Raw genomic sequence first — 12,850 nt, 5'->3', positions numbered from 1 at the left:
ATAACACCCTAAACTAAATAAAAATGAAATTAACAAATTTCAAAAAGTTTTAAAAACTTCAAAATAAATTTTGAAGACCCCGCATCACTATCTTCTTTATAGTGCAAAAATTACTTTCGGAAGTCAACGCTAAAATTCGTCTGTGATAACTGATCGCCTAGAGACCATACTCAGGGTCGAATAACAAGTACGGTAAAAAACTAGCCCATAGCAAAAGACTCATCTCGACATTCCTCAGTCACCAATTGGCAAATGTTATGCTCAGCGTGTTGCCGATCGATCATCACGAGGCGGAAAGTGGCGTTGATCTCCAAATTGGACGTATTTCTGCCAAACGGAGCTATGTGCATTATGACATGAGCCTTGAGACTTATAAAAATATATGCATAACAGGGCTCACGTCATAATTCACATAGTTCCGTTCGGCAGAAATTCGCCCAATTTAATTTTTGCCTCACTACATTGCTCAGATACTTAGCACGGGGTCTTTAAAATATATTGTTTCTGCCTTATAGTGCACTGAAAAAAAAATATCGGTGTATTTACTAAGAAAAGGGTAAAATTACCAAGAATTCAGGGTTCTATTTGATCCCAGTTTTTTCTTGGTAAAATTACAATTTAGGGAATTGGGAATTTTACCGAGAAATCTCGGTAATTTTACTGGACCTTGATAAAAACGCCAATATTTTTTATCGACTGTGGTAGAATTACAGAGATATAATGGCAAAGTTACCGGGAATTTATAACCAATAAAAGTGGTATTCTCACCTGAAAAAACAGTAAAAATACCGGTTTGTAGGTAAGCTTACCAGTCTGTCTTGGTAAAATTACCAACAATTGGTAAAAAAAAGTGAGATGGTAAAAACGCCGAGAATTGTTTTTCAGTGTGTAGCCCAAGTTTGTTCTTATGCTGAAATGAAGGTGGCAGCACTGCTGGCCCTACGATCGCGTATGTAAGCAGACGTCTGAGCTCTCAGAGTGACGGGATTCAGGATTCGGGAATCAGAAGATGGGAGTTGTGCGATAAAGCTATGAAGATTAATAACTTGGCCGCAAAGGCCATCACTCCGCACTTCTTAGTTCACGGCATTGCTGCCACGTAGCTCGTCGGAAAAACTGTTGAATTGAATGCTCAAACATGCTGAACTGCATTTTTTTTGCCAAGAGCAAAAAGAAGCAACGATTTCAATGGAACCATCGAAAACGTTCATGAAACCATTTTTCGTTAAAGCCTAACAGAGCGGAGCGGCGTGCTGCCAGCGCGAGAGGCTCACTGGCGCCTACAAACCTAAGTGGACACTTCACGCATTGCACACTGCTTGAAGTATCCACTTAGGTTTGTAGGCGCCAATGCGGCGGCGCCTGAAGCAACTATTTCACAACCTTTTCCAAGGGACATTAATCTCAATGAGCCGCAGTTGTGCCGACAGAAACTGCAAAAATGAATAAAAGTGGGAAAAAAACCAAGAAGCACGCAATCTTCAGTTTTAACCCATTTGTACATCGATTTTTTAGAGTCAAATACGTCAAATTTTGAGCGTTTCGTTGCGCGTACACCTCGCTGCAGCACAATAAAAGCACAAAATGTAAAAGAAAAAATTAAAGTGCTTTGGAAATCATTAAATTTGACACGGAACCACCAATATTTAAAAAACACACGTTATATTATTATTCTCCTTTGATAAATTAATACATATTTTTCCCATCAATTGAAATGAGAATAATCAATGTAGAGAGTGCAAACATTTCAAAATCATGAGTTAAAAAACGCTGACTTTGCGAGTATAAATATTAAAACCGAAGAGAGCGGAGCGGCGTGCTGCCAGCGCGAGAGGCTCACTGGCGCCTACAAACCTAAGTGGATACTTCGCGCATTGCACAATGCTTGAAGTATCCACTTAGGTTTGTAGGCGCCAATGCGGCGGCGCCTGAAGCAACTATTTCACAACAGAGGTGTTGCACAGTATTATACGAAATTGAACGTATTAAGCATGACAGGCACCTTTTTAAAAGTACAGATCATTCCTCGCAAAATAAATCAAGATACTTATCGTACACAGGAAAAATGTGCCTTTCAACCCCAATCAGAGTTCAGTTTTTTCCTTCTTCTTCTTCTTTTAAATGAAATTAAGAAGAAAATACGGAAATACGACACACTAAAACACAGCAAAGTGCAAAAACAGCAGTTGCAGTGGCATTGTTCCTCAGCCACCGCGTGGTCTTGCGCTAAAAAAAAGTATTCGCAATAATTCGACAACATTGCGAAAAGCGAGCAACAGTACCTCCGCTTTAACTCAGCCGAGGGAGCTGAACGCAAAGCATCTCTCTCACATATCCAACACGGCGCGCTGCATCCCCTCGCATCGCATAGCATCGCACAACCGCCAGATGGAATTGATCGAAATTCAAACGCAGTCTAATCATATATTATTGTCTGACAAATGAAAAAACTGAGCAAGGAGCCTTGGCTCCACCGACAAATCCCCAACCCCTCTTGGGAAACAAAATCCCCTAACGAAACTTCACAAGACTCAACTCTGAGTTGCCAAATTGAATGGTCATTGTCAATGGAACTCTATGATTTGCTTGCGAATTATTCCTTTACCTTTTGCCTCTGAACATATTTAATTTTTTACCTTCTTGTCTTCCGCATTTCAATAATGTTTTTCGTCTCATTTGCACAACAAATTACTAGATGCAGTCCCTTAATGTTTTTAAAAGGAGTCCAGCGGAATGAGACTGAGCTACCTTCACCTTCTTTCGCTCATGATTCGCACTATTCGGCTTAGTCAGTCCATCATGTCCATGATTTCATTTTCATTTTCATCTTAATGAAAAAAGATTTCCACTTGTATTTTGAGTATGTAAAAAAATCAACGACAACGATAAATTACAGTGACCAATAACAGTCGAATACTGCTAAGGAAAAACGTCGTTTGAGCCTTTAGACGTTGCTGACTTGCCTATACTAAAAACCGAATCCACTGCAAAAAATTTGAATATTTTTTTCGAATCTTTCAGATAATTTTGTTCGCAACTTGATCTAACAAACCCGAAAATTTCACGTTAAAGTTTTCATAACTTCCCTCGAAAATACACGTTTTATTTGGAGAAATTTGGCAGCTCTCGAATGTTCATACGGCGTTTGTCCTTAGCACGGTAGAATACTTACCTTATTTCACTTGAAACTATTAACATTTGGACGTATTTCTGCCAAACGGAACTAAGCGCCAAATTGAGTTCCTTTTGAGGACTTTAGAATGCCGGATAGCGCGTTCTGTCAAACGGAACTAAGCGCCATGGAAAAGCATTGCGAGAATAGGACGGAACGAGCCCGACGCCCGATTCCGCCGCCAATCCAAGTCCCCCTCTACCTTCCTCACCCTATGGCGCTTAGGTCCGTTTGATAGAAATACGTTCATTTTGAAGTAGAATTTTTTATTTTCTTGACCAATAGTGTTTCTTCTCCTCGAAAATGTGATATTTATGAGTAATTTTGGTTGTGTTTCAGAGTATAGAATGGTGCGGCCGATGCTGAGGCTGAGCGCGCACCTGGTTTGGGTATGGGTGTGGGTGTGGGTGGCCATGCTCATCGGGGCCAGTCTCGTGGAGGAAGCGGAGGCCCAGGCCCAGCGGAGCATCTCCATGCGGAGCTACTACCGCGGCGGAGGCGGCAAGACGCCCGCCCGCACCATTCGCGGCTTCAAGCAGGCCGCCCTCTCCACTGCCCGCGGCTTCGGCAAGAGGGACAGCCCTCTCACGCTCCCCCTTGCCGTCCCTATGGCCAGGGACGACCTCGAAATGGCCGCTAGCCAACTCCAACTCAACAACAGAGACAGGTAACCACCATTCAATAGCCTAAAAAATAGTTCTAGTAGTAAATAGTTAGTAGGATCTTCGCTCTGAGATAGGCAGAGCAATGAGTCAATTTACAAAGACTGCCAAATTTAAGATATTATTAAAGTGGACCAATCAGTTAGGACGTCCCCATAGTCGGAGGCAACCTGGACGACTGCCTAAGAGATAGGCACGGAGCTGCCTTTCATCGCTGGAGGTCCATTAAGTTTCATCACCTGTATAGCCTTACACGGAGAAAAAAATCTCGTGCGTGGGACCCGAAGTTTAGGTCATATGAATCTCTGAAGTTTTTAGATTGAGCATCTGAACACTTTAGGTCTAGCTGTCGAGGCTCGGATCACACATCTGAAACTTCAGTTCTTACATCTGAAGTACTTTAGATGTGAGAACTGAAGTTTTTCGGATGTGAAAACCGAAGTACTTCAGATGTAGGAACTGAAGTTTCAGATGTGTGATCCAAACCTCAGCAGCTGGACCTTAAGTTTTCGGATGCTCAATCCGAAAACTTCAGAGATCCATATGACCGAAACTTCGGGTCCCAGCACGAAGTTTTTTTCTCCGTGTAATTAAGTATATTCCTAATTAATTTCCAACACTGAGTGTTGAAATTCTCTAGCTTGTTTTTCTTATTAAGCAGATATAAACAGCAATTATAGAGACCTATTATATAAATATCTAATCTTTGTTTTATTCATCCGAAACAAGCTTAAGAGCTCATTGAGTGCATCCTGCAGAGACACTGACACTGTTGTGGTGCAACTCTGGTTTAAGGCGTCTGGAAGCAACTATTCGTGCTCGGTGAATGTCCGGGTTGTATCCAAAGAAATGAAGGCGTTTTGGTTTTGCACACTGGATAATATTGACGGATGAAAATGCTCGACCAGTGGAATTCCGAACTAATTCCAACTCATTTTTTCCCAAAATGCTACTCGGTGAATTTCTGTCGAACTCGGACCAGCGGCTCGATTGTTCAATCGATATTGAATGACCTTGTTCGATATGGTTACAATAGAGAGTTATGGATCAAGATCATTCAATACCAATTGAACAATCGACCCGCAGCAGTGTCCTTTAGGAGGTAAATGATTCTTTATGGGTGAGCCAGAAATAGTAATTCGCTCTTTCAAAATGTAGTCCGGATGAAGCAGATGGCAATAACATTTACAGAAATAAGTAGTCCTCCATCCGTTCGCCCTGGAATCTGCAAAGTCATTTTACACTGTAAAAGAGAGCTATACTTGGTAATGTAGCACACAGCTTGGGCACTGAAAAAAACATAGGAAGGAGGAGGTGGGTAGCGATGATAATTTACGATGATGAGTAGGCAGGAGAGAGATTGAGAGGGAGAAATAGGATTTTGCATTCGTTTAATTAAATTGGCCAATCCAACGGAGGGCAGTTAGGACGCCCGTGTCGGCAGACGGATCCTCAGGGCATGGGAGGCGGAAGGGACGAACGCGACGTGAAACGTGGACGTCTCGGCCGACCCAAGGTCCCAAGCACGCGAGGCGCCACCACATACCGATCAGTGGCGAGGCGTGAATAATCGATTATCGATACTACCCGATTTGAAACTGTGGTAAAGAATCGATTATTAAGGTGTTCGTCGCAAACACCCCGTTTATCGATCCTTCCTCATAGGTTTAAATGGTAGATCAATCGATGAATCGCAAAGCACTCCACGCCACCGTTTCCGAGATCAATCGATGCCTCCGTCCGTATACTTCCGCATAAACACATAAAGCCTATTCATAGTAGTCCGGAGTTTCAATTTTTCATGAAAAATAAAATATTGAAATTTCAGAAATTTACGAAAGATATTGAGAACTACTGGTTCCTTTTCGTGTTTCGCAAAATGTGAAAATTGTGACTTTCTTCTACTTTTGTGTGTTTGGGTGCAGGTTGCATACTCTAGCCCCTGAAAAATATGAGATATTTCACAGCCTCCAAAAATGTCATGAAATATTTTAGAAAAATTTCCAATCTTTCATATTTTCCATTTCACGCGTTCAACCCTGTAGCCGTCTCTTAAGCAGCTACTTTCCAAAGGAGGATCCATGTGATCACCACTGCGGCTAAGAAAAGTGCAAAGAATTCCTTGATAACGCATCCTAGAACAGATAAATTTAACCAATCTCGAGTTAAATGCAAAAATATAATGCGTTTCGGAAACTTATACGCAACACCTTAAACTGACAGTAGGCGCAGGTGCCGCAAGGGAACAAACGCCTTCATTTTTTACGTATGCAACCGGGACGACCACAGAGGACGAAAAGTTGTATCCAGGAGGTATTATCAATTCAGCGCCGCATTGCTCGCCTTAGTGCGCCTTTGAGACTTTTTCCATAAGACAGAGTTTGTTTGTTCTTGATGTGCTGATTCACGGTGAGAAGAGAGGTTTCGAGCCTTGATTAGCGTAAAATAACCAATTTTACGGAAGATTTTTTCTCATTCGGCTTTGTCAACAGGGCTATTGTGTTGAGAGTGGAGAATAGTTTACATTTTTGAATGAGAGATGAAGATCATGGTTCTATGTTTATGTTATGAGATAAACATAGATAAATATACGTGAAATAAATGTGTGAAGTATGTTTCACTCTTTTATTCTCCTCTATAAAGAGATACCAATATTATAAAGCTATTTCTCTCTTTCTTATTTTATCAATGAGCGGCATCCGTTATGGAAGCTTTCGATTTAAAGGCACAATGAATCTTCAAAAATTTGATGTCATACCATCAGCATTAATGTTGCTACTTATTATGGATGAGATTTTAATTTGTGATTTACTATGATTATTCCTCATCGAAGACACAGTCTGTGTATAGCAGCGAAAAATCGTGACGGATTTCATCCCTTAGATCATTTAAAATCACCTTAAGAAGCCAGTTTGGAAAAAACAATTCCATCATTCATAATAGAAGACGTTGTTTTATCCCCGACAACGTTTAGGCACACGGCCGTCAAAAACGTCCCGCACATTATTAAACTTTGAACTTGTTGCGTCGCCAAGGAAACTAGGTTAGTTGCCAAACAAGCAAAAAGTATTTTCGAATATGTGAATAGATTCTAGCAAGGCCGAGAGAGCTTTTGCCGAAATGCAACGAAGAGGTTTATGGTCCTGGCAGCCGCCAAAACCACCCTCAAGCCACTCCTTGACGTTGCCAAAATGTCCTCTCAAGAGGGGATCCATCGTATTGGAAAAATCCGTTGGGATGAGTTTTGTTTCCAACTGGTCACGAATTTTCTAGAGTCAAAAATTCTAAGTCAAGAAAAGTTATTTCAAACATGACTATCAAACTCAAACTAATTTAACTCTCACGCTAGTTGAATTCCATATATTTTCACACACTTTCCGAAATAATTAATACGATTTATTGACATTTAAGATAGAAATTAGTATGATATTTTTTTAGTTAATATTGTTACAAGCATGACGTGCTGAAGACCCTTTGAAAAACACGTGCGTGCGCAATGTATCCCATTTGAAAGTCAAGCTTGCAAGATTTCGAAATTGTTGCCGATTAAAGAAAATTTTCAAACCTTTTGTTTAATCAATAATGATCAAAGTTTCCAAACTCACATTTGTTCAAGCGCATACACGTATACTTATACACATTAGCTTTTTTTAAAAACATAGAAGCAAAGGTGGCAGGTGCCGAGTGTAGACTGATGACTGCATACTTCACGCAGAGAACAAACTGTAGGCTGCACTGTTGCACACAGATATTGAGAAACTCATCAGGAAGTTTGAAACTTTTGGTTTCGAATCATTTTCAGTTCATAACGAATATTCCCGGAAGTTCTCAAGTTTCGGAGCAAATAAAAGGGGCACGGGCTAAAGCAGGATGATAAAAGAGGGGGAGGCGATGAGAGTTTTGGCAGAGAATTCCCTTGTTTTGTGAGGCAGCGTGGAAAAGTTAATATTCATGTTTAACCATCGTTATCGTGGTAGAAATTCACTTTTTGTTTTTTCAATAACTCGTTGAAGCTTTTTTAAGGTACGGATTCACTTTTTAAAATCAACCATTCGAACCATTTGAACTAATGTGAAGAAAAAGGAATATTTTTCTGAAATAAGCTGAAACAAGTTTTGAAATATAGTACGTCTCCACAGAGTTTTTTTTTTCTTTTAAAATAAAATTCAGACGGCAGTTAAACCAAATGTGTGCACATATGTTAACCAAATATGTTAGGACAGGACTTATTAGTTTTAGCTTATCTATACAAGAATCAAGAATCAAAACACGATTCTGTAAACAGCGTAACGACCTATTCCTGGAATGCGGGGGTGGAGTAACAGCTCTGTATAAGAAGGTTTAGTGGATGCGCAAGGGGGGGGGGGGGGATGATTCAATGGAAGAAGTAGCGGACCCGCTCGGAGTTAGGTTCTGAAGCGATACACTCATTACGCATGTTATTTTATAATACTGAGTAAGATTTCTGAAATTAGTATTTTATAAACTTAAATTATTTACTCCTATATTTGCTCCTGTTTCAGTTTGCCGCTGGAGTGGGTTCTGGAGGGTATGCAGAGTAATCCAGTTCTGGCCAGACTCTTTTTCCAAAGGCTCATCGAACTCAACCACGACGCCACGGCCGCAGCTGAGCTCAGCTCCAACGAGGCACTCTCGCCGCTGTACATCGCCGAAAAATCCAAGGATGACCCTCCTCAAAGACAGGACCCGGATGACGTCATCATGTAAACAGAACTCCCATACCGTCCCAGCCTCAACCAAATTTCAACATGCGTACCCTCTAACCCTCAACCATACCTGATAATTACAGAAAAGAGCGCTATCTCACGTGATACTTTGAATTTTCAAAATAACGGACCGCTAGACGAGGTATGAACTAAGTCGACACGCAACATGCTTCTTAAAATTTTTGCGAGAAAACAAGTCATATAATGGGAATGTTGAGAACAACAACAACTCCTAAACTAGGTATAAGTGATTAAAAGTAAAATTCGTAAAGGGCAAACATATGTATAATTCCTTTTGTCTTATGTACCCTCCCTTGGATTTGTGTTGAAAATACCTGTTAATATCTCGTGTAGAAGTTGATTTTCGATCTAATTGTTGTGTACATCAATTTCTACGTAAGATTTTATACAGAAAGTGAGCGGTTTTTTTCACTAGTTCAGACCTCATTTAGTGACCCGCTTTGCCGAGTCAAGTTTCGTCAAACCCTATTTTGAACGTATTTTGAAGCGCCTATGACTCTTTTTCCCCATCTTCCACTTTTTCCAAATCACCAATTACCCGATTCCGATACTGCTAGTTGCTGTATTGACAGCAAAACTTTAAAAATTCATGTTTCCATTATTACAACATTTAAAAATATCGGATCGCGTTTTTTCCTTTGATAAATAGAAAACCAACCAAAATATTCTCTTGGAATTCTTTGTGATTATTTTTGAATGAGCAAAAAAATTTGCGAAACATTTCAATGAAAATTGTCCGTCAGATTTCTCACACAGAAAAGAAACTACGGCTTATAAACCAATTAGTAGTTCATATGGAACACCACTAATAATAGTGAAGGCGACTTGTAATAATAGTACATATACCTTAGTTACGGTATATACACCATACTATGGTGCGAGCTACAGACCGATTATCATTAATTCGTATACAACTATTAATGGTGTTCCATATGAGCCACTAATTGGTTTAAAAGCCATGGCTTTTTCTCAGTGCATTATGAAATAATAATAACAAGAACGGAGATTTGACTTGTTGCAATCTTAGATACGCATTTTTTCCCCTTTAGCCTTTAACATAACTTTAATTAAGCGGGTAGAATTTTGGAAATATGGAATGATTACATTTGAAGCATTAGGGAACACATTTGAAAATCTCGATGAGATCCTGAGAAGAATCTTTTGCTGTCGTTGGCAAAGTACATTATAAAACTCACCAGGTCTGGGATGTGTTGGGACTTCGTAGAGTTGTCGTTTGCGATACCTTTTGGTATAGGTGGTCGTATATAGAGCTTGTAGATTCTGATACGATAATCTGTCCATGTGTTAGTCATGCCTCTCAGACCCAGGAAGGTTTTTGGTGTATTCTTCATTCGAAAAACTTGGTCTATTCGATTTTAATGAGGATAAAACAACTTCATACGGCAGCGTTCGTGCACCCATTTATGGCAGAAAAATTACAGCGAAAAAAATGTGACGTCAATTCCTAAAACACCGACATAATATATAGAAATTTTCCCGGGATTCATCCTGATGGTGACCAGTAATATAGCAGTACTTTTATAATTCAGAATAAGGGAGTTACGTGTGTCTATGGTTGGCTGCCACCTTTTTCGTTTAGAGGCTTTCCAGTGTTATCGAGTTTAGACTTTGTCCGGAGGTGGCTACCGCCACCCATGATACATTAAAAAGAATAAATGAATAGATGCGAATGCTGAGGTGTTCGATTTAAAATAAAATTCATTTAAATTCATTTGAAGTAATTAAGTTGTAATACCTCAGCACAAAATCTGTTCGTCTATCCTTTTACAAACTAATCTGTGGTGTTGCGCTTGTTCATAATTAAATGTGCGATTTATTCTGGCAGTGTTAACGATTATGTTGCAATAAATGTAATTTGCTTTTTAATTGGATTGAGAGGAGGGGGTGTTTTTTTTTCCACCCCAAAAAAAAATTGAACGACGAAAGAAAAAGATTATTATTTTTCTTCGATGATTCAAAAAAAAAACACGATTCTTCTCAGAAATTTGTATTTAAAAAAATATTTTCGAACATGAAAACATTGGACTAAATTATTTAAAGTATCATTCTGAACAGAAACTAAAAGTGCCACTTTTGTTTGCGTTATTATGCCGTCTGTCATTAAAATTCATTTTCGTAATTTCCTGTCACTTTAGTTAAAGGTAGAATCTAAATGTTTGCCGATAAATGTTAATAATTAATCTGATTATTGAAAATAATCGACTTAGCTACAGTGAATCAATTTCAGCTGTATTTTTGGAACTAACTATTTCGATTTCTCGTAGATATTTTGAAACAAAAGAAACCGGGTTAAGACAAGTATTCTTTTTATTTACCCTTTAATTGAATACTATCTGATGCTTGAGAGGAGCTTACGTATTGAAGACAAGCATTGTCACGGAAAATGTAAGAAACCACAAAAACCTGATCACAAGTAACCGCTTATCAGCCCTTCCTAAACGCCATGTCCCTCGCTAACGGCTCCAAAAGAAGACGAACAAGAAAAAACATTTGGTTAAATTATGTTCTTGGAGCAACGTCTTAGCGTCAAAGTCCAATAATATTATAATCTGATATGTTTCTTATTTGACTTGAATTTCTAATATTTTACGTCGGAGACATTCATTGTTGATAGGTTTGCAATGCTTAAGATATGTTGTGATTTATGTTGTTATTTTTATATATTTACCCAGGCGGCAACAGAGGGTACCTTATTACGTTCAACGTGGAATTATGCATTGATTGTCTTAAATCTATAAACTCACTTCTATAACGTTACCACTTTTTTCACTAGTTCCCGAGGCAAAGTTTCCCATATATTCTCCTCTTTCATGTTTTTTTATTTATTTATTTATTTTTTCCGTTCTTTCTATTTCTTAACATTGGCTACAAATCCAATGTTTTATACCGCAGTCAACCTTCCATAGATGACAGGTTTTTAAAGAAAAATTGTTTTCGTTTAACTTTTCAGGATGTCAATTTCTATATTCAAGCTCCCGGAAATCATCAATTTATTAGTCAGTTAAATTTAATTTGACGACTAAATTGCTATTTCCCTTGTGTGTGACTCATCTCTGTATTCAGTAACGTATAAATCGTTGGAATTGTCTTTTATTGTACCTAACTTTTTACTTATCTTATGTTTACTGTTATTTCATTTAATTCATTAAAACTGATCTCCAAAGCATAAATATAAGTATTTATTTCTATAATTGGACTTTTTCTTTAGATTAAAGTAGAGTTGATTATTTTTCCTGTGATTAATTTTTTCAACGGTACACGTAAACGAAGACTCAATTGGAATATTCCAAGACTTTAAACCACTTTAAGTCCATGTTATGGAGAAATATGTAACAGTCAGAGTAAATAAAAATTTTCGATACCTCTTGGTGACGTGAAAGCGACTTCTCCAAGAACATTTCTAGACGTTCCCATCAGATCATGAATTTCGAAAAACTTCACTAGAAAAAAAGTAGCTTTGATCTAGAGTCCAAACTCTTAATAACATTGACAAGAAAAAATACTCTTCGTTCAATCGGATTTTTCCTGAAATCGAAGAGCGAGGCCTCTTGATTTAAGCGGATTTCCTTTTGATTCAAGCAAAAAGTCCGATTGAATATCAAGAGTATTTTTTCTTGTCAGTGTTTTTAAGAGTTTGGATTCTATATTCATGCGACTTTTTTTCCAGTGTGGGAACGGAGCGTGAAATGAATAAATTATATTTGAAACTTCGAAACTTTACTTTGGATAAAAACTTGGAACGATTTTTAAACAAGTGCTTCTTGTAGAATAATTCAATGTGCAAGAAGTGACACAATGTCTCACCAATTTTACATCAGCTTACATGCCATACATCAGCTGATTTTTGAGATTTTGAAACATTTATTCAGTAAGTTATATGCTTTCTCTCAGACCAAGGGCGCTGAGACACCTCTTAATCTTAACTTTCTTTTCATTTTTTAGTCTCGACCTGGCATTAAGGTGTCCAGGCCACAGTATATTTGCTTTAAATTTCTTCAAATTAATTTATCATGTTTGCAACCCTGTCACACCAATTACAGAGTTTGTATACCTTCTGATACCCTCAGTCAATTTGCGTCCGATTGTTAAACATATTGGTCGTAAGGTCAGCTTTTTCCTTACCACAGTGGTCTTGAAGTAAGAAAAAAGTACGATAAAAGTGTACCCAAAAACGGTTTTACAGAGGATGAATTTGGTGCGTGTGGACTTAAAATCGCAATCTTGGCTGATCCTATTTTCGAGATTTC

General features: G+C 38.5%; 1 protein-coding gene across 1 annotated transcript in view; it reads left to right on the top strand.

Moving 5' to 3' along the window:
• Positions 1 to 11,794, top strand: part of LOC109039637 (allatotropins) — a 79,430-nt gene extending 67,636 nt beyond the window's left edge. Inside the window, exons 3-4 of the mRNA XM_019055215.2 lie at positions 3,512 to 3,839; positions 8,358 to 11,794. Coding sequence (XP_018910760.2) covers positions 3,520 to 3,839; positions 8,358 to 8,562 — 525 coding nt within the window. The 5' untranslated portion in view covers positions 3,512 to 3,519 and the 3' untranslated portion in view covers positions 8,563 to 11,794. The remainder of the gene's footprint in view (positions 1 to 3,511; positions 3,840 to 8,357) is intronic.
• Positions 11,795 to 12,850: the final 1,056 nt, after the last annotated feature.

The sequence above is a fragment of the Bemisia tabaci genome, chromosome 2 (genome assembly GCF_918797505.1).
Source record: "Bemisia tabaci chromosome 2, PGI_BMITA_v3".
Classification (NCBI taxonomy): domain Eukaryota; kingdom Metazoa; phylum Arthropoda; class Insecta; order Hemiptera; family Aleyrodidae; genus Bemisia; species Bemisia tabaci.
The sequence above is the reverse complement of the archived record's forward strand: the minus strand, read 5'-3'. Positions and strand labels throughout refer to the sequence as shown.